The sequence below is a fragment of the Apodemus sylvaticus genome, chromosome 18 (assembly GCF_947179515.1).
Source record: "Apodemus sylvaticus chromosome 18, mApoSyl1.1, whole genome shotgun sequence".
Classification (NCBI taxonomy): Eukaryota; Metazoa; Chordata; class Mammalia; order Rodentia; family Muridae; genus Apodemus; species Apodemus sylvaticus.
In genome coordinates this window covers 52,320,072-52,342,735 of record NC_067489.1, presented here as the reverse complement: position 1 = coordinate 52,342,735, position 22,664 = coordinate 52,320,072, and the positions used below count along the sequence as shown (strand labels likewise).

Genomic DNA, 22,664 nt, shown 5'->3' with positions numbered 1-22,664 from the left:
AACAAACTACATATTCATAAAAGGCTATAATGTAGACTAAATTATTATTTAAATTTTTATATATTAATGACTGCTGAAAATTAATATGGTGGCCATTATTCTTCAAGAGCTTTTTCCCAAATAACCACAGACACCTTTCAATATTTCAAAGCCTTTGTCCTTAGATGGGCGGACACTCGACTAGCTCATCTAAGTTAACCCAGCCATCTAGCCCCATCTAGCCACGTGTTCTAGGCCTGTGATCACATCCATCTCCTACCACATCTCCTGGTGACAACCTCTTCTCCTCCTACTATACCTCCTCCCCCTCTTCTTCATCCTCCTCTTCATCATCATCCTTATCCTCTTCCTTCCCATTATTTTCTCTCTCTCAGGTAGTCCCACCGTCTACTTCCTGCCCAGCTAATTGCCCATCAGATTTTTTTTTTTATTAAAGCCAATCAAAGAATACCTTAGGTAGGTGAGGAAGGACAGAGACACAATTTCACAGAGCACACCCCAATACTATATTTCCTGCCTAATTTTCAGCCACTTGAGTTTATACTAGTATATACTTCTTTAACTCTGAGTTTTATGCTCATTTTTCCACATTTTTTGGTGATTCTGTCAAAGTAGAAATTGTGCTCATTAATGCAGATTATGAATGTAGAACAAACCAGAAAGTTGAAGTATATATTAAATCCTGTGATTTTATTCTAAAGAAAAGTGATTGCTACTTTTCCATCATATTTTAGTTTCAGTCCAGTCTCCAAACAAAAATCATTATACATCTTCAACAAGTGAAGCAGTTCCACCCCCAAATTTGACAAAGAATCAAGCCTTTTCTCTTCCTCCTGGTCATGTCGTGTGCTGTTTCCTGGATGGTGGAGTTGGACTTTATGACATGGGAGCCAAGAAGTGGGATTTTCTTAGAGAACTGGTAGGTCCTCTTGTTATTCCTCTGTAATGCATGATGCTTATTTTATGTAAACTTGTGATATTGACTTACACCTATAAAATAATATTACTAAACATTAATTTTAGATAATAATATACTGACCTTTTATATATGTGTGTATATATGTATGTATGTATATATATATATATATACATATATATATATAATTTATTTTATGTATATGAATACACTGTAGCATTCTTCAGTCACACCAGAAGAGGGCATTGGATCCCATTACAGATGGTTGTGAGCCACAATATGGTTGCTGGGATTTGAACTCAGGACCTCTGTAAGAGCAGTCAGTACTCTTAACCCCTGAGCCATCTCTCCAGCCCTATACTGACCTTTTTATTGTTGAAACATTTTAGAAAAATAACAGAGTAATAACCACAATAACAGAGGCTGCAAATATGCCTCATTGGTAGGGTCGGTCTTATATTTGAGTCCCAGTTTAATCCATAGGTCAATCCCACAGAAGAGAAAGAAGAAGAAAAAAGTCAGCAGTGTGTTATTGGAAGAAAAAATAATCAGAGTGTTTTTGGATTTTTCCAGAAGGCTTAACAAAACCTCTTTCAGTCATTTCATATCTAGGGTTTCATTTCATTGGCAGTTTAAGACAAGTTAAGCTAAGATTTTTTTATAGTTGTTTATGTTGCAACACTGTTCTGGTTCTACAATTCTAGGGATTGACTCTGATAATTATTTAACTCCCACTTATTATATAAGTGTTGGGATTCATTAGTGGTCAACAAACCATACAAACACCAATCTCAGTCAGACAGGGATGGCTTATTGAACGCAGGCCCTAATACTAATTGATCAGGAGCATAGTTCAGAATTCTCTGAGGCTATGACCTGAACATCTTTCTCTCTCTGTCAGCTTATAAAGGATTAAAAAAAAAAAAAAAAAACAAAAACAAAAAACAGAAAACCCACAGTGAGCTCATACACAGGTACTGGAAGTGCTGCTCGGTGGTCTACTCTGACTCAACATTTTAGACAAAGGAGTTCATATTGACCTTTAATTTGATGGGTCCTACATAAAGCTTTGTGGAATTTCTTAAGATTAACAAACCTAATACAGAACATGCAGAACATAACAGGATATGTGATCAGCATGGCCCTGTTCCCAGCCAAGTTATTTTTCTGTATCAGTAACTGGCAGGCATATTACAGCAACAATAGCTGACCGGTATGGGACAAAATGGCTACCGCTGGGTTGGGGGCAGACCTCAACATAAGCAACCCCTTTATGCTCCCACATCTTGGCCTCATTCAGTTCTGTACTGTGTCCTGACTGTGAAATACAGTCCTTGATCAAGGCTTGCCCCCTTGAATAAATGAAGGCATGCTTCCATTGTAATTATTACTTGTTGAGTTCACCTCTTTATTCTTCCTTAGAGCTTATGAACGTCCTAAATTTCCCACAACTTGAATTATGTTAAGGCATACATTTAACAAACGTAAGTGGCCATTGCTTCCCTGTGATCTCACCTAAAACAAACAAACAAACAAAACAACAACAACAACAACAAAAACAACACCAAAACTCTGTTTTCTGTTTCTGTGACAAAGCACCTGAGAGGACTCAACTGAGAAAGATTTGTTTGGGATCAAGGTATTAGAGATTTCAGCTCAGGGTAACCTGCTCCATTGTCTCTGGGTCTGTGGTGTGGTAGAAGGTCACAGCAGGAACTTGTGGTAGTTTCAAGTTGTTGACCTTAGGGATGCTCACAGCAGGGCCTGAGGGGAGGAGAGGGAAGAAAGGAAAGGGAGAGGCAATCAGGGAAGAGAAAGGAGGCAGGCTTGGGTGTGGTTAAGATATAGCCCAAAAGATCAAACCTTAAAAGATCCATTTCTTCCCCTCCATTAGTCCCCGCCCACTTTAGTGTCCACCAAGTCCCTATAGCTGTGTGAATACCTGTGAATGCATAATTGGATTACTTCACTGCTAAGGATTGAGCTCGTGTGGTTTAGTGACCTTCCTAAAGCACCTCCTCTCAATACTGCTTTATTGGGAACAGGAGTCCTTCAGGGGATGTTTTATTTACAATGCTCATATCCATCATTTTGCATTTGATAATGCAAAAAAATACGTTTAGTTCTTCTCTAGGGACCTCCAGTGTCTCAAAATTTCAGATCTAAGGTCGTTCTGAGACTCAAGGCAGCCCTTCTTTTCATTTCCTATAACATCAGTAAATAAGTTGCACACTTCCAACATATAATGGTGAGGAGCAGTGGAACCAAAGCAAGACTGAAACAGTGTGTTAGCCAGTTGCAGCTTTGGGTGATGGAATATAAACCCTGAAGGCCTTAGCTGCTTCTTTTCCATTGCACTGCTGGCGGAGCCCGAGAACACTCTCTTGGGCTGGCGTTTTCCTGCCTGCAGCTTATCTAGCAGTAAAGTCATTTTCCTGTCATCTCCCCTTTGCCAGGATCAGCACTGCAGCTTAGGATTGATTCATTCTCCTAGTCTCAAGAGTCATCCTCTCAGGGGCTACCCAGAGGAACCACAGCCTTGCCGCATACTGTAACTCTCAGCCCTTCCTTTGAAAGGAGTCAATGGCTCCATGATGTGGCCTTTTAGAACAGTGTCCCCAAGACCTTCTTCTGTTCATGGTCACATTCACAAGACTTTTACCTCCTAAAATTTCTACCACTTCTACCCAGGGGTTGATCTACAGATGAGGCATCGCTCAGGCAGCACTTAGCATTTGGAAGGCTGGCTTCTGAAGACTGGCTCACTGGGCATCAAAATTTTTGAAACAAGGCTTTACAATTAAGGAAAATTCTACAATTTTTTTTCTCTCATGAATCCTTTCCTTTGTGCACAAAGAAAACACAAGGAATATTTGATTTTGCTATGGGAGTTTTCAGATGTCCAAAGCTGAAATTTGAAAACACATAGCAGAAACAAAAATTTAAAGTATAAATTACAGAAATTGTCACCTTATTATAGTCTCCTCACTGTAAATGACTACCTTGAATGATTACAGCCAGGTGACCCAGAAATTGTTAATCTCTTCTTCCCACACCTCAAAGTCTTGAGACTTTTCCACCTTAACCTAAAGAAGAGATTTTATTGTTTTTAAAGGGTTGTGAAAAATTAAAAAAAAAAACCACAAACAAATTAAATGTTATTACATATTTCACAATCAAATACAGTTAAGTGACAATTAGCAAGTACATGTTACATTTCTCTGTAATCCTTTACAGTCTTATGGGTAGATTACAAATGGCCCTATATTGCAGGATATTTGATCACATTGAGATTATATTATTTTCCAAATAATAATAATAATCTGTTTCTAGTTGTGATGTGGCTCAGCGTTAGCATACACCTGTAATCCCTCTGGCTGAAAAACAGATATATCCTTAGTAGACATCTTTAATCCCAAACAAATAAGGTAAAGTTAATTTGAAGAAGGGGGCACTAATGTTTGAAAGTGATGTCTGATGAATGGCAGACAAAGTGATGAATCAGAGAAAGATTTAACACAATACAGTATGCCCAACTCTCAGGACGAGAGGGAGGCGGAGTAGGCAACTTAAGAGAGAGCAACACAGAGAGAGAACAAAAAGAAGCAGTTTTACTGGGGCAGTTGTACAGAGACTGGTTGCAGAGAGCAAAAAAGCTAGACACTGTTGAAAACAGAGGAACTGGAAGACCAGAACAGATTGCCAGAGTTAGTCTGAGGCCAAGCAGAGCAGTTCAGCAGAATCCGAAGGAAGCCAAACTGAATCAGTCAGTCAGCCTGGAGAGAAGTTTTGAGCCAGAGCAGCGAAATTCAATCAACCAGCAGGACATCAGAAAGAACTAGAAAGGGTGAGTTTATTCAGGAGTAAGACTCAGAGGCTGAAAGCATTCTAGTCTAGATTAATAGTAAGGAAGTTAGAAGCTTCCAGAACTAGGCCTAGGTTACCAGACAGAGGCAGTAAACCCTCAGAGAAGACAATTAGAAGTGGAGAGTAAAAGTTACATTTACAGCCCTGTGTTAGAACAGGTATTTCATGGTTTACAGCACAGGCTGTTAGGAAGACATTCATGAACGGGTGGGACTACACCTGACTTGGCCTATTTCTGCTGTCATATTATACCTCTATATAAAATGAAATATTGGATTCATTGACTTTTAGTTTCAATTAAATTTTACCCCAATCTTCACTTATACTGCTAGAATAAAATATAGTAATTATTTAGAGTTAATTTTTTTATAAATTTTACCCCAATCTTCACTTATACTGCTAGAATAAAATATAGTACTTATTTAGAGTTAATTTTTTATAAATTTATATCCTACTGTCCTGTACTTAAAACAAACAAGCAAACAGAACAAAACAAATAGCAGACAAGAGCTAGGTAGATCGCTTAGCGGATAAGTGTGGGTCTCAGCACCAGTATCAGGCAACTCCCAACCATGATTCATATAGAAACATTTTAATGTCTAAAAGAAATATGAAATTCGAAACACTTAGCCCTAAGAACTTTTAATGCAGGATCCATGAGCAATGCTACAATAACAATCCAACGCTCATTCAGAGCACTGTGTACAAATTTCTGTAGCTTTTCAACTGTGTATTTCTGCACTAATAGTTGGGAAACGAGTACACATATACATTTTATTATGTATTATGCTTTATTAATAAGCGTTTCTTCCATAATGTGATTTTTTAAAAAAAATCATGAATCCTAGGGACACGTGGAAACTATATTTGACTGCAAATTCAAACCTGATGACCCAAATCTTTTAGCAACAGCTTCATTTGATGGCACCATAAAGGTGTGGGATATAAACACATTAACAGCAGTGTATACTTCTCCGGGTAACGAAGGGGTCATTTTTGCTCTTTCGTGGGCTCCAGGTAAGATTTTCTTTTATTAAAGCCAACAAAGAAATCAATGACTTTCCTAAATTTTACTTAAGTTTATCTTCTTTCCCCAGAGTTAATCTTCTTCCAAATGATAGTAGATACAAATGAATGGCAATATTTGGTCAGCTCAACTGCTGTGAGGTGTAAGGTTTTAGCATAGCTCATCAGCAGAAGAACTATGATTCCTGGGCAAGTGACAGCCACAAAGAAAACCTACAGTAAATCTAGATGGTTTGAATGTAATTGAATTTTGGCTATATTTGTATAATTATGCTGCCAAAGCTTAGTAGATTTTGCATGATAAAAATCTTTCATGACATTTTTTATGTGATTCAGATTTGGGAAAATATAAACAACCTAGCAATAGCTTCTTCCTTCAGTTTTTTTTTAATTTCCAAAACAGACATGTTTTCAACTGATTTTCTTTTATTTAACTAGCTTACAAAACTATTTTTCTAGCCATTAAATATCACTAGATGGTAACGAAATATGAATAGTAACATGCTAGATATTCATGTTATACTCCGGAGTTAGTGATAATTTGGGGGATTTTAACTATAGTAGTTGACTTGATAATATAGATGTATCTGCCTTTTTAACTTCTATATTAAATTATTTATTGATCTGAAAATGTTATTAAAGATTTGCTCCAAAAAGTTCAGTAGGAGTTATAGACTAGATAAACTGACCACAAAACATTAAAGCCATATAGAAAATCTGTTCATTGCATTGTTCTCCCTTACACTGACACAATCATAATTATGCTTTTAAAAATTTCATTTATAAATATTATCAGTATGGGGTGATAATGGAGTGAAATGCTTTGTGGGTAACAGTGCATATTGCCACGCCCAGTGACCCGAGTGTAATCGCCTGATACCTGCATGGCAGACTGGAAGAACCAATTCCTGCAGGTCTCCTCTAAGTTCCAAAGGCATGCACATACCCTTACCCACACAAGTAAAAAGAAAATATTAAAGGATCAGCTACTATTACTAAATAAATTTCAAGTCTTAACTTTACAAAAATTATATTCTTTAAAAAGAATCATATTTATAGAAAATATTACATATGTAGCATGTATATGTAAATGAAAATATGTATAATCTTCAACAAATTGTGTTTTAAGGTGATTTAAATTGCATTGCTGGTGCAACTTCCCGAAATGGTGCATTTATTTGGGATATTCAAAAGGGCAAAATAATACAGCGATTTAATGAGGTAAGATTAATTTACTGATGTTGAGTATCATTATATCTTACTGCAAGTCATGTAAATGTTTCATCTCAACAATACACATTGTTGAGATACACGGCATGTATATTTTCTCATTTAGAAGGAACTGCAAGGAACAATTGGCAATCTAAAATGAATCTGAGAATTACAACTGAATTTAGAAAAAATATCTTCTGAAATTACATCATAAATTCAAAAGAATCTTAAGTTATATTTTTCACAAAATCTAAGCAATATTAATTAATAGATAGACGACTACAGTCAGAAATTTACAAAGTATTACCTGGTGGTAGGGCTGCTCCTATGGAACCACAAAGAAATTTCTGCTCATAAATCAAAAACCAAATTCAATCCAAGTCCGGCTTTGAGAAACTAGAGGTTTATTGTGGTTACATAAAGAGCAACTATTACTCAAAAAACTGTTACACTACAAGGAAACTCTGTATTCTAATATGTCTCACCTGCCAGCAATGTCACCAGTGACCCCTTCCCTAGTTCACCTTCCCCTTCTGCATAGTCTAGGAACCTCCAAGACACTGGCATCTAAGGCAGGGGTGACTAGTGACTTAGCCCTTTCCTTTGGGAGGGAGGATTTACAGCCTCGTTAACTAGCCATCACTGAATGGTACTTATTTTGTTGCAGACATATGAGCCAAGGTATGTCAATATAGCAATGGCTCATGAAGAGCGAGCTCCACTACAAGACTTTGTTAACAATATGTCTTGGTATAGACTCATATTATTGTCTTGAACCCAGTTTTTCCACTTATGAAAAGATGAAGTTGGATTCCACAATCACTTTCATGTTCTTTTAAGTTCTATTATTGCATGATAAGACCCTACAGCTAGCCTGTTAGCAGGATCAAGAGAGAGAGAGAGAGAGAGAGAGAGAGAGAGAGAGAGAGAGAGAGAGAGAGAGAGAGAGAGAGAGAGGGGGGGGGAGAGAGAGAGAGGAGAGAGAGTATATGTGTTCAATATAGATCTAAGTGTAGTCATTAAGAGAAAAGTTATATTTAGGCAAAGTATAGTATGCTGAGGGTTTTTCAAGGAAGGATGTCACATCTATGTGTCTTAGTAATAACCATATGGATGATTTCGGTGGTTTTTGAAGTGCCATTGTTTAAGTGATTCTCAGGGTATGTTTAATGAAACTGTAGAAAGTTTCCTGAGGTTCATTGGAAAGGCATATAGACCAATAAGACAAACCTATAGGTCACAATGTAAGTAAGAACCTCACCATGGCTGTCCCTAAGCTTCCTTGAGATCTTTGTAACTGCTGTTGAAATAGTTCAGAGAAACCATAAAGAGCATGTTGACACATGTAGGGTCGTTACAGAGTTGTATAAGCAAGAACCCTGATGAGGCAGTCACCCAGGTCACCATTGTAGAGAAAAATGCTCTTGTGGCCTGACAGTTGACCATGACCAGAGAGACTTCTGGGTTAAGTTACCTATTTAAGTAGACTTTCTTACAGTCACTAGAACAGATAGCATTGCTGAAGAGCATTTTCCTGTATAGATGATCAACAGGTCCACTGACAATTGACCATGACCAGAGAGACTTCTGGGTTTAGTTACCTATTTAAGTAGACTTTCTTACAGTCACTAGAACAGATAGCATTGCTGAAGAGCGTTTTCCTGTATAGATGATCAATAGGTCCATTTACATTACTTCCAAAGGAAGAAAGTAATGGTATGTCTTTGTTTTTCCCCAGAAAGCCTCTGAGCAGTTAATAATCTTAGGATCTGTTATTCCTAAGATTAACAGCTTAAATAGAATGTCACATATCCACCCAGGGTCAGACATATTCACATCCCACTATTCTGATCAGAAATCAAAGCCTGACAGCCTTGGAGATTTGAGTATTACATAGTGGGATACAGTTGGAAAAATAAAATCAAATCTTGTTTTTTAAAAAAATGTAGAGGCCAAGAACTGGTCATTAAGGTTGTCCTGTGACCTCCACATGTATGCCAGGGCAGGTATAATCTGTACTCACATGCACATACAGGACCATACATACATCCCATCACACACGCAAATAAAAATTAGGGATGCTGGTGTATCACCATTTCATATATGAATGTAACATGTTCCCTGTGGGCTGAGAATGATGACAATCACTCAAGTCAAATAGCTTTGATCATAGTAGGAAATGTGTATCCAAATAATTGTGCCTACAATTTATTCCTTGGCACAGCAGAACTGTCAACTCTTAGCTTAGCTACTATAGAAGTAAAATTCTTTGGTGATGTGAGGGACATTGAAGTACAGTCTAATTACAATGAACTCCAATGTCTAAAAATTGTTTGTACCACAGTAAGAGCCAAGATTTTTAAGCTCTACTAAAAAGAAAATGAACAAGCAAAAAGAATTTATCTTTTGATGTTCATTTAATAGCATGTCCATTATTTTATAATTGGTATAAAAATATATATAGTGTTAAATTTAATAAAAAATTAAAATTAAAAAAGAGGAAGTAATCTATGCTGTCCTCTCTGAGAGCTTTCGAGAAAAAAGGGAACATGATTAAGTATCACTCTGCTGTGCATATTCAAACTGAATAAAATTTAAGAGTGAAAATTTCTTTGATGACTTCTAAAAAAGATGTTTATGAATGTGCATGTACATTTATTCAGATTTTTGCCATTGACATAGCTATGCTAATATCATCTAGAATAAGTGACTAATAAAATAATTCTTAGAAATAAGTAACATTTAAAAAGTGGATAATTAATTTTTATTGATAACTGTTTTATATCTTTTAAGCATGGAAAAAATGGAATATTCCATATTGCCTGGAGTCATAAAGACTCTAAACGAATAGCAACTTGCAGTGGCGATGGTTTTTGGTAAGTTCTGTATCTGATAGTACAAAGTTAACCTTTCCAGAAAGGACGTACTTGATCTTCCCAGTTGTATGTTTTGTTTGTACTACGGTACCATTAAAAGTATTATTTAAATCCCCCCGTAGGCACATGCTATATTAGTGTGACTTATCATTGTTACAGAACAATGTAATGTGAAAGCATTTCAAAATACAAAATGAACCAAATATAGTTGGCGGTTTTTTTTTTTGTTTTTTTTTTTTTTTAGTTTTGTTTGGGACAGAGTCTCTTAAAGCTTAGGCTGCCCTTCACTTCCGTAAGTGGTTGAGGATGACCTTGAACCCCTGATCTTCCTGCTTTCACCTGTGAAGTTCGGGATTACAAGTGTATGCTGCCATGCCTCACATGGACATTGCCTTCAAAGTGAAGACACTAATGTGAAAGAAAGAACTGCTTTATGGGAAATTCAATTTCTCAGAAAATTTAAAGAGACTAAGCAATATAAAAAGATACCCTCAGATTTTCATATTCCTATTTTCAACAGCTTTTACCACTATGTATAAAAGGATAAAAGCTGTTAAAAATAGGAATATGACAACGGGGCCAAAGGTCCTCCTAGGGAGTTAATTTCACTGTGCTCCAAATATGAGTGCTTTCTTAATTCTGACAAGTCCCAGGCAAAAGTGAATTTCCAAGTAAGACCCCATACAGAAATAATTACTTTATTTTAAGCCACTGCAAGCCTATATTAGGAATGAAGTTGTTGAGAATTTCTCATTAAGAATGAGGAAACTTGTCTATTTCATTAGATCTCGCTGTCCAAAGTTCAATTTTTCTCATCTCCACTCTAAAAATGACAGGAAGAAACAGATCAAAGGTAAACAGAAACACCTTTCACAAGTTAACACCACTAGAGACTTTCCTCCTTAAAGAGTCATTTGGTACTTGGTATATGCTAGACTCTATGCTTAAGACTTTTTTAAATCAAGTAATCCATAATTAACTTCACCACACACTTGGAGCTTTTGTTCAGCTTCGCGCAGCAGCATCTGTCATCACCACTGTGTAAGCACCTAGCAAGCTGTGGCAAGCTTCGTGTGGTTTAAAAGCATCTCTTCCAAAGGTTCCTGGGACATGCACTGTGCTGGTTCATACACAGCTTCTTGTATTCCTAAGGAACCAGTAGCTCTTGCATTGTGGCAATAATAAGATAGGTCGTCAGAGATTGCATCATTTCTTATGATCTGGTTATAAGGGATACCTTCCTGTGTCAAGGATCTCCAAATTTAAGTTGCATTACTGATTATACACTAGGAAAGTAAGTTTTGATCCTGGTGTATTAACATTGAATGAAGTTTGTGAATGAGGAAGAAAAATAAATTTTAAGCACTTAAATGTCAAGCAGAAAATCTAAAAAAAAAAAATGTGTGTGTGTTAAATCACATCTTAAAGTACATGAAACTATACTTTCCTATAATTAAAAGTTCTTTCCAACAAAATAGCTTATGAATCAGTTATCACATTTAATTAGATCTTAATGCATTGGGTTATCTAATTCATATTATGTGAAGACTTGTAATTGATAGAATTGTTTATGTATAGCTCTCTCTGTCTCTGTCTCTTTCTGTGTGTATGACTGTCTGTCTATCTCTCTCTCTCTCTCTCTCTCTCTCTCTCTCTCTGTGTGTGTGTGTGTATGTGTGTGTGTGTGTGTGTTTAACAGGGTTTCTCTGTGCAACCTTGGCTGTCCTAGAACTTTTTCTGTAGACCAGGCTGCCTTGAACTTGGAGATACGTATATTCCTATGTCCTGAGTGGTAGGATTAAAGCACCTTTTCTTTCTTTAAGTGTTCTGTACAATTTTCAGAGATGGCTTGTTCGCTTAGAATACTGACCTTTGAATCCTACAGTGACAACACTGTTTATGTAATTTTAGCATTATTCGAACAGTCGATGGGAAACTGCTACACAAATACAAACACCCGGCTGCGGTGTTTGGCTGTGACTGGAGCCAAAACAACAAGTGAGTTCTTGTTTTCTAAATAATAATTATGTTTCAGAGGGTGAGTAAAACAAAACAAAACAACAAAATTACATCTACTCCCGTAGATAGAACCTATTTTCCTTGAATGCTTACCTGCAGAAGGGAGCCTTGTTGCTTTGGCTATTTATAATCCATGTATGACAAAAGAATACTGATTTACTGCCCTCAAAGAAATGACAGTATTGAATGTGAGTAGAAATTTCTGGAGTAGAAATGTCCTCCGTTTTTTCTTCTAGGCGTCTAAGCAGTGCTACATAGGCTTTCTCCCGCCTCCAGCTTGTGCTGCAGCCTCTGCACTGCATAATTTCCCAAGATGTAGAAGTTCAGTGCGTGGGTTTGAAAGACAGGCTTGTATGAGAACTACTTATCCTGTAATAATCAGCTTTCATTTCAAATTAAATCCAAGTAAAATTCCACTAAAATTGGACTTCCAACTGACTGAATTTCAAAGAATTTTTGTAGTTTGTATTTAAAAGCTCCTTTTGATAAGGTAGAGTGGGTTTTAAAATGAAGCTTTCTTTAGGTGTTGCCAAAAACCACATGAAATCCTTTATGCTTCCCTGTACTAAATGCAGAAAACATAAATAAATGTTAAAAACATACTTTCTGAGTCAAATAACATACAACACAAAATAATAGCTCTGTGTTTCTCCCAGTATGTAGGCTGCAGTAGATAACAGAGATTTTTAGCACATACCCAGGCGATACACAAAATTAGATGATGACCCAGCCACCTCCCTCCATCATTTCTTACCTTGAAGACTACCAATCACTGATAACAAAAGCCACTATGCAGGGGGCCTCAGAGTTTTGGGTTGGCTTTCACACTCTGCCATTTCACAGTTACCATTTCTAGTCAGCCACCAAGACCAGCTATGCTTGTAAGAAGAGAGGCAAAGAAGCAGACGCAAGCTCAGCAGACTGAGACTGCTATATTGGAATGGCAAGGAGCCCCAACTTTTCCATGGCATAAGGAGGATCACATTTTGAGGGCCTTGGGTCATCCATTCACATCCCAACAGTCCCCTCATACTCTCATAAACACTCATACTCACACACACAAACACAGAGAGAGGGAGAGAGAGACAGTCAGAAACAAATAGAGAGTGGTTCTGGCGGTTCCTCCGAAAACTGGGCACCTCACTTCCAGAAGATCCTGCTATACCACTCCTGGGCATATACCCAGAGGATTCCCCACCATGTAATAAGGATACATGCTCTACTATGTTCATAGCAGCCCTATTTATAATTGCCAGATGCTGGAAAGAACCCAGGTATCCCTCAACAGAAGAGTGGATGCAAAAAATGTGGTATATCTACACAATGGAGTACTATTCAGCCATTAGAAACAATGAATTCATGAAATTCTTAGGCAAATGGATGGAGCTAGAGAACATCATACTAAGTGAGGTAACCCAGACTCAAAAGGTGAATCATGGTATGCACTCACTAATAAGTGGTTATTAACCTAGAAAACTGGAATACCCAAAACATAATCCACACATCAAATGAGATACAAGAAGAAAGGAGGAGTGGTCCCTGATTCTGGAAAGACTCAGTGAAACAGTATTCGGCAAAACCAGAACGAGGAACTGGGAAGGGGTGGGAGGGAGGACAGGGGAAGAGAAGGGGGCTTACGGGACTTTCGGGGAGGGGGGGGCTAGAAAAGGGGAAATCATTCGAAATGTAAATAAATTATATCGAATAAAAAAAAAAGAAACAAATAGAGAGACAGAGGGACAGAGAGACACAGAGAGAGAACAGACAGAGGCATCTGGAACAGTTCTCAGCAGAGAGAACATAATCAGACTATCAGACCGTACAAGACCAAGGATAAGGAAGTGAGGCTATGGTAAAACCATGTGAGTTTTAGATAGAGAAGGAGGTGAGATAGGCTACTATGGCTTTGAGATGTACAACACTACACTGGAGTGGATGGAGCTGATGGATCCCAGGGGCCAGCATGAACTCTTATTACTGACAGGAGATGCAGACATCTGCCAGATGCAAGGGGGAAGATGGAGGAAAACGTTTGACAAGTTCCTGAGGAGTGCTGGATTTGATCAAATAGCCAGAAATTCATCTGTAGTGTAGCTTAAAATGAGCCTAGACTCAATTTACCTGCCCTTCTAGGGAAGAAGTGTGGTGTCTTTTGGGCAGTACATGAACTTTGGCCTTCTTTTCCCAAGTCATCCAAGTACATCAACTCTCAGTTTCCTGAACTAGCTAGCTGATTTTTATTTTTATCTCAGAATTTCACTCATGTTGTTCCCCTTTACATAAAATGTTGTTACCTGTCATAGTTCACCTGAGGTTGGACATAGATAATATCTACCTGGCTATCAGTACAAAGACTACATTTTAATTTTTTATTATTTATTCTTTGGAATCTTTATAAAGATTCCATATGTATACATGTGTACAGTGTATTTTATTACGTTTCCCATTCACTCAGTCTTGCTCCTATTTCTACAGACCACCCTTCCCAACTCCACATCCTGTTAACAAATGCTGCATAGAAAACATTTCCATGGCTGGGTGGTGGTGGCGCACGCCTTTAATCCCAGCACTTGCGAGGCAGAGGCAGGTGGATTTCTGAGTTCGAGGCCAGCCTGGTCTACAGAGTGAGTTCCAGGACAGCTACACAGAGAAACCCTATCTCAAAAAAAAAAAAAAAAACAAAAAACAAAAAAACAAAACAAAACAAAAGCAAAAACAAACAAACAAAAATTTCCATGACTTCAAAATTCTATTAGTTTCCCTATAAAATGTGCTGCAATATAAATTATATATTATAAATTATATATTTTTCTCCCTCGTAGCTATTGTTCTAACTTGCTTTATTTTGTGGCGATAAACACCATGCCCTAAAGCACCTTGAGGAGGAAGGAGTTTATTTCATCAGACAAGTTATAGTTCATGATTAAGGAAAGTTAGGGCAGAGAACTGGAGGAAGGAACCGAGTCAGACGCTGGACAGAAGCCGCTTACTGGATTGCTGCCTGGTGCACAATCAGCTACATTTCGTAGGCTGCCCTATCGCCTACCCAGGATTAGTACCTCACACAGCAGGCTAGGCTCTCCTACACCACTTAGAGATCAAGAGGCTCTGGCACATATACAGGGAAGGACTGCCTGGTCTGGCCTCAGTGGAAGAAGATGCACCTAACCCTTGAGAGACTTGAAGCCCCAGGAAGTAGGGAGGTCTGCTAGGGTGAGGATGGGGGTGGGGAACATTCTCTTGAAGATGGGGGGTATGGGGGAGGAAGAACAGGCTGAGGAACTAACTGTCAGTGGACAGACCAGGAGAGGGATAATGACTGGACTGTTAGGAAAAGAGAGTGAATTAATAATAATAATAAATAAATTAATAATAATAATAATAATAATAAAATAATAAGTCTGAAAAAAATAGAGATCAAGAAAATGCCCTGTAGACATGCTCATGGAGCAGTTTGATACCGGAAGTCCTTGCTCTGAGGTTCCCTCTTCCTAAGTGTGCCAAGCTGACAACCAAGGTCAACTGTCACAATGGGGTCCAATCTTTATATATTAAAAACCACTTTGTCATGTCATCTACAAAGTTTATACAAGAACTGCTCAATCGAGTTACAAAAAGGGGGAGGGAAAGTTGCTAAAAGAAATCTCATAACGTTTTGAGAAGCTCTATGATTTTGTGTCAGGCTACACAGTCATAGCTATCGTAAGCTATTTGGGGTATGTATTCGTCAGGGTTGGGTGTGGCTACCAGGGTAATCTCCATGCGATTACTGTGTGTTTCCTGTTGTGTTCAGCAGAATATTCTTAGGAAAATACAGTCCCAATGAGCCTGCTTCTGGTCACAGTAGCTGCTCCATGAGCAGACATGTGTCTGGCAGGTTCATAATTTCCACAGCTTTGCTGAGTACCCATAGTTTCTTCCCTAGCTCAGTGTTGGTCATCAGGTACAAGCAGAATCGCTATCTTATTATTGGGATAACGAATATATTAAAACATTGTTGTAGAGTTCTGTGGGATTCTTGTTTGCGTCTAGTAGAGTTTAAACTGGATGGAAAAGGGCACCAAAGAGGAACGGAAAGGTGAAGGCGACTTACTGAAATAGTCCTGTACCCATCACACACACACACACACACACACACACACACACAAACACGCACACGCACACACGCGCGCACACACACGCACACACGCACACGTGCACACATGCGCGCGCGCGCACACACACACACACACAAGAAAAAAAAAGATTTCATCTTTAGTAATTAGAACTGTGCCCTATTATAAACAATGTTAGTAGTAATTGATCTTTCATGGCCATATTTTAACATTCCGTTGGTGGTGTTTCAGAGACATGATCGCCACTGGCTGTGAAGACAAAAACGTCCGTGTCTTTTACGTAGCCACGAGCTCTAATCAGCCTTTGAAAGTGTTTAGCGGGCACACAGCAAGAGTCTTCCATGTCAAGTGGTCTCCTCTGAGGGAAGGGATTCTCTGCAGTGGTTCTGATGATGGGTATGTATGTTTGAATTCTAATTTTCTCATCCTTTAAATCATACATTTACAGTTTCCCAGAACTGCATATGTAACATTAACAAATTATTTATAAAGAAATATAAATTAGTGTTTATAGCCCAAACAAATAAGTGGACAAAATAAGTTTTAAAAACTAAATTAAATCCTATCCTGCCACTGTATTCCTCCTTTCAGTTTTTTGTTTGTTTATTTTGCCCAATGTGGATGATTGTTTCTTCCTTATTATCAAGAATGTTCATAGAAAATTATTTTAAAATAAAAGAATATCTGACACAAATCTTTATTAAAACAGAATAATTTATAACCTTTTTGTCTTTAATATAGAAAACATGTGTACTCTCATGAAAACGGACATGAAAAACTATAAATCTTGGCATAAAGTGAAACATACTAGAAACAAGAGTAATTTTATACATTTTACTCTTGGTAAGAGTTTCTGAAATCTCACGTTCATATTTTCTTTTTAGATAAAGATTTTGAAAATATTATGCTATTTGAAAATAATATAAACTCATGTTAAAAATAATCTTACTTTGTACAAATACAAGTCATAGTGCATAATATCTCCAGATTAATGTTTGAATAGCTTCCCTCCTTTGGGTTAAATTCCAATTAACTAGGAAAAATTATTTGAAATGTAACTTTCAGTATGATTCTCCTATGAAGTTGAATATACTTTTATTGATGAGATTATTCCAATTTTTCCACATTTGGAACTTTATTATTAATTTTTATTCTGCATAAAAATAGTGTCATCATATAATTGTTGAAATATATTCTTTAAAAGCATCATTTTACTGATTTATGATGCAATTATGTCTTTACTAAATTCAGCTTAGTATTCCCACTGAAGTCATCATTAGCATAGGTGACATTTATACATCTCGAATGACTGTCACACTTAAAGCAACATGTCTTCAATGTTCTAGTTAGTCTTTATAAATGTAGCAGTTCATATTAAAATCTTTCTCACTTATTTATTTATATATATTCAAAAACATTTTATTTTCTTACTTTGACTTAAAATTTTTCATATATTTTGACCAATTTTCTTCTCCAGCTCCAAGATCTTCCCTACCTTCCTACCTTTCCATCTTCAGGTTCTCTCTCTCTCTCTCTCTCTCTCTCTCTCTCTATATATATATATATATATATATATATATATATATATATATATATATATATATATACATATATATATATATATCATCTATTGCTATCTCTCTCCCCTAACTCTCAAGACAAAAGTAAACACAAAACAAAAACAAAATAAACACATAAAAATAATACAAAAAAATACCAAAAACAAATTTAAAATTTCTGAAACACTTTTTTTCTATCAGTAATAAAATATCAGTAAAAGTTAAGGAAAGGCATTTGGGAATAGATAGCCCTAACATACTCCTTTATGTCTGCTATAAAGAGAAAATTCACCTGTATGAAACAGAAAACTCTTTTTTAAAATCATATTGTTTTACATGTAAGGGTGCTTTGCTTCTATCTGTGCTCCGAGTGCATGTTTGGTGCCCAAGGAGGCCAGAAGAGGGCGTCAGATCACATAGAGCAGGAGTTACAGGTGGCTATGAGCCATCATGTGGTTGCTAGGAATTGAATCAATATCTTCTGGAAGAGTAGCCCTTACTCTTAACAACTCTGAGCCATCTCTCCAGCTCCATAAAAATGCTTTTTAAATTCACTAAAAAAACAAAACAAAATACGTTGAGTTCCATTGAGACAATGTTAACATTTTGGACAAGTTATAATTTAGACATGAAATTGTCTTTCAGCTCTGTTCGAATCTGGGATTATACTCAAGATGCTTGCATCCGCATTCTCAATGGGCACACTGCGCCTGTGAGGGGACTGATGTGGAACACCGAGATTCCATACCTACTCATCTCTGGAAGCTGGGATTATACTATCAAAGTCTGGGACACTCGAGGAGGGGTTTGCCTAGATACTGTGTATGACCACGGTGCAGACGTTTATGGTAAACTCTTTTCCATATCTATGTTATTTTGATGTAATTATGAGGCTTATTTTTTGAGCAATGCAATATTTTTAAGTAAGCCACAGTATTTCATTTTGAAATGACATTTTTTTCCACAATGGAGTAAATACAAGTTTATCTTTTATAAACCTATTAGAATCACCACAACCTAGCCAAAGAAGACATTTGGGATTATTCAGAAGATGAGATTCATTAGCATATGAAGCTCATTCAGCAGAAATTGAATTTCTGTGCACATGTATGTGTGGCAGGCACATGTGCAGGTTGGATCCTGTCAGTTCCCTTACTCCAGATCATGAAAATAACGGTAGTACTGATATAACTTATCTAACCATTCTCTTATTTGGGGGTATCACGGACAACGTTTGCTTCTTGAATATAACAATTGTTAAAAAAAAAAACAATTGTTAGCTCAATTAAGCTTGTGATAGAAAGCAAATTACCCATTCATATTTATATTTTCTGCTATTCTTAAGCCTTGCTGGGTGTAAGTAGGCATGTCGTAGAGAAAAATGACGAAGTCCATGCCTTCACAACTGTATGCTTTCCTCCAGTGGTCTCTACGAGGTTGTGTAGCCCTGCCTAGGTGAAGGAATGCAGGCAGTTCGACTGCTGAGGGGAAGAGAGTCAGGGTTGTGTTCCAAAGATGAATATCCAACCCCAACTGGTCATCCAATCTCTAACAGCCAGCCCTAAACATGTGTATATACGGGCAATGCAAAATAGGATCAGTCGGTTACCTGTGTATCCAAATAAACACATATGTACATATAAAGTAATAATTACATAAGAATGCGTCTGAATCTGAGCAGTAAGGAGTGTTAGGGAGTGAGAAGCTATATATATAAATATACATATATATATTTATACATATATATTTATATTATATATATATATAAAATTACAGTATACTTACTGCCTAATCAAATGAAATTTTGTTTTCTCATAATTGTACGTTTCTAACTATATTTACAGAATATGCTAAGCAATATGTTATGTTCTTGTATTAATTAGATACAGGTAGAAACCTGGCTCATTGAGCCGTTGAGTTACTCATGTTCCTTCATATCTTCAATTTTGTCACAGTTTAATAAAAGTGCATAATTTAAAAAAAAAAAAAAGCATTTCCTAGGCTTACTTTTGTTAAAGCCAGCTTTTTTTTTCCCATCAGGTTTAACTTGCCATCCAGATCGTCCCTTCACGATGGCTTCCTGTTCCCGAGATTCTACAGTGAGGCTCTGGTCATTAATACCTTTAATCACCCCTTTACAAATAAATATTCTGGCAGACAGATCTTGGGACGAAATTATCGGGAACACTGGTATTGAATATGTGCATGCACTTGATCTTATCTTTCAATAGTATTTTCTAAGTAAAAGTCCTCAGTGAACCATCTCTTCTCGTCAGATAACGCAATACGACAAGACTCTCCACCTCGACTCTGCGGCAAAGTGTCAAGAGACATTAAACAAGAAATAGAAAAACCAACGTGCAACCCTCGGGTGAAAAAACTAAGATTGTTTTCAGAATGTTTATCAGTAAGTATTATAGGAATTTTAAGTGGACACTGCCTCCTTGGCCATTATGCCTCACCACAACTGTTATCTTTAAACTGTATCCTGTTTAAGCTCACCATCCCAGCTCGGTACAAGAATTTTAACATTATCTGTACAATATTAGAGAGCAGATCTAAAACCTGGAAAAAATAAATGAGAATATGCATTTAGTTTGCTGGGGTTTTTTGTTGTTGTTGTTGTTTTTGTTGTTGTTGCTTTGTTGTTGGTTTTTTGTTTTTGTTTTGTTTTTTTGTTTTTTGTTTTTGTTTTTTGTTTTTTGTTTTTGTTTTTGTTTTTGTTTTTGTTTTTTGAGAACTGTATAGATACCTCTGGAGGGGATAAAATACTAGGAGAAATTCTTTTCTGTCCTATTGTCATTGGTTATTCTGTACCTACTTCCAGCCTCCAGGTGGCAGTGACAATTTGTGGAATTTGGTGGCCGTGATTAAAGGACAAGATGACAGCTTGCTTCCTCAGAACTACTGCAAAGGAATAGTGCATTTGAAACACCTGATCAAATTTAGAACCGTAAGTGAAGCACACAAGCGCAGTATACCCAAACAAAAATTTTCATTTTTTAACCATTAAAGTAAAATTGCTGCTAGGCTGAAATAAACACAGAAAAGATAAAAGAGTAAAACGAGTACTGAAAATAAGAATTATTTAAGAAGAAGTTAAGGTGACCACAGGTTGTATAGATTGAATTCCATGAGTCTGCAAGTTGAATCTGGTCTCTATGAAGAAGATCAAGTTTTATCTTCAACCTGTGATCTCAGGTGATTATAGCCTATAGACTCTTCTGACTTTTAGTTACCTTATATCTGAGAGAATATACTTCATCAACAACAAAATCTGCCATGGGAGCTAAAAATATAAAAGCAGCAGTTTATAGATATAATATAATATGATATAATATGCATAATTAATATATTAATATTAATATAGTTCAGACAGCAAGAAAACCATACTAGGAATAAGATTTTATGGTTACCTTCATAAAAAGACTTCTTAAGTCACAATGAAATGCTCACTAATTATTTTAGAAGCACATTTACAGTATTGGAGATTGGAGAGTATTATTGTATATCCAACCAGTTGTGTCCCGGCTCCTTTGGCCTCTGAAATTCTAATAACCTACATTGAGAAAGGGTAAGGACAGTAAGAATGGGACTTCTAGTCTTTTTCTCAAATGTATGTTAGATGTTCTAGGACAATGAGACAGACCTCTTCCAAAGGGCTTACTCCATAAACTGATCATATCCTATAGGTAAAAGCATCACCTTCAGAGGATGGATAGATGATGGCTCAGAGGTTAAGACCACTGGCTGCTCTTCCAGAGGTCCAGAGTTCACCCAGCAACCACATGGTGGCTCATGACCATCTAAAATGAAATCTAGTGCCCTCTTCTGGTGTGCAGACATACATGCATGCAGAATACTGTATACTAAATAGATAAATCCTTTTAAAAAATATATCCCATTCAAACATTTAACTTCCAATAGTACATGCTTTAAGAGTATCTTTTCTTCTACTCATTTATACACTTATATTTTTTTTTCAGTCGGAAGCCCAAGAACTAACGACAATCAAGATGTCTAAATTTGGTGGTGGTATCGGCGCACCTACTAAGGAGAAAAAACTGAAGGAAGCTGCTGAAATCCACCTGAGATTAGGACAAATTCAGAGATACTGTGAACTCATGGTCGAACTTGGAGAGGTAGTGTGCTACTCAAGGAAAAGTAGTGTGTCTAACACAACAGCCCACACAGTAGGGGAATGGCTAATTCCATATAGAGGTTAACTTTGCTGCATAAAAATCCCATCTTTGCCAAGCTCATGTCAGGTGTACACCACACCGAAAGAATAAAGCAGGGTGCCCAGGCTAACAGCATCGGTCCCATGTAGGAACACCTATATCCCATGGCAGACCTACAAATCATAAATTTTGGTGTGCAGTTCAGCCATCCATGCCTGCTCTTCTTGTCCATCCCGGATAGTCTCATCTATGCTGAATTCAGAAAAATTGCTGCCAAGATCTTTAATGTGCGTGTGTTGGCTCATATGCTCAGAACAGGATCTCCTCCGCTTCTCACAACTAGATTTATTTAACCACAGGACTTTCAGAATTTCTAAAAAAAGACTAAAGCAACAAGCACAGATCTCACAAAACCTTAGAGTGCTGTGTATAAATACAATTTAGAAAATAGCCTTCCTTTGACAGGTGGGTACTGACTGAAATGAAATATGGAGACAGCGGGGGCTTCTGTTATTGTACTTGGGAACTGGTTATACAGTTGTGAAAGTTCATCGGTCTTTTATCTTCTTAAAAAATGCATTTTAGATCAGGACAAATTACCTCTTTATCACAACAAAATGAAGGGTAAGGTGGCATGAATACATTATTACTTCTTAAGAACCTCTAAGTTACTAACATTTTTATTACAAAGTCTGGTATTAAGAACACATATGTAGGACCTAGAGAAGGCTCCATAGTTCAGAGTGCTTGTTTCTCTGCCAGAGCGCTAGAGTTTGGTTGCATCATATCATGCTCACGACCACCCATACCTCCAGCTCCAGTGGGTCTGATACCTTCTGCCTTCTGCAGTCACCCACAGCCTCCACTCATATAGAGAGTCATAAATGATAATC

General features: G+C 37.1%; 1 protein-coding gene across 9 annotated transcripts in view; it reads left to right on the top strand.

Annotated features, from left to right (window-relative positions):
- Wdr17 (WD repeat domain 17) overlaps positions 1–22,664 on the top strand; it is a 78,730-nt gene that overhangs the window by 21,702 nt on the left and 34,364 nt on the right. For 7 of the 9 annotated variants that reach the window (XM_052162221.1, XM_052162220.1, XM_052162219.1 and 4 more), the window contains 11 exons: positions 735–919; positions 5,632–5,800; positions 6,939–7,030; positions 9,815–9,897; positions 11,809–11,895; positions 16,263–16,427; positions 18,236–18,438; positions 19,631–19,780; positions 19,867–19,997; positions 20,418–20,543; positions 21,577–21,732. In XM_052162221.1, coding sequence (XP_052018181.1) covers positions 735–919; positions 5,632–5,800; positions 6,939–7,030; positions 9,815–9,897; positions 11,809–11,895; positions 16,263–16,427; positions 18,236–18,438; positions 19,631–19,780; positions 19,867–19,997; positions 20,418–20,543; positions 21,577–21,732 — 1,547 coding nt within the window. The remainder of the gene's footprint in view (positions 1–734; positions 920–5,631; positions 5,801–6,938; positions 7,031–9,814; positions 9,898–11,808; positions 11,896–16,262; positions 16,428–18,235; positions 18,439–19,630; positions 19,781–19,866; positions 19,998–20,417; positions 20,544–21,576; positions 21,733–22,664) is intronic. The other 2 variants (XM_052162225.1, XM_052162224.1) reach the window with 1 other exon arrangement.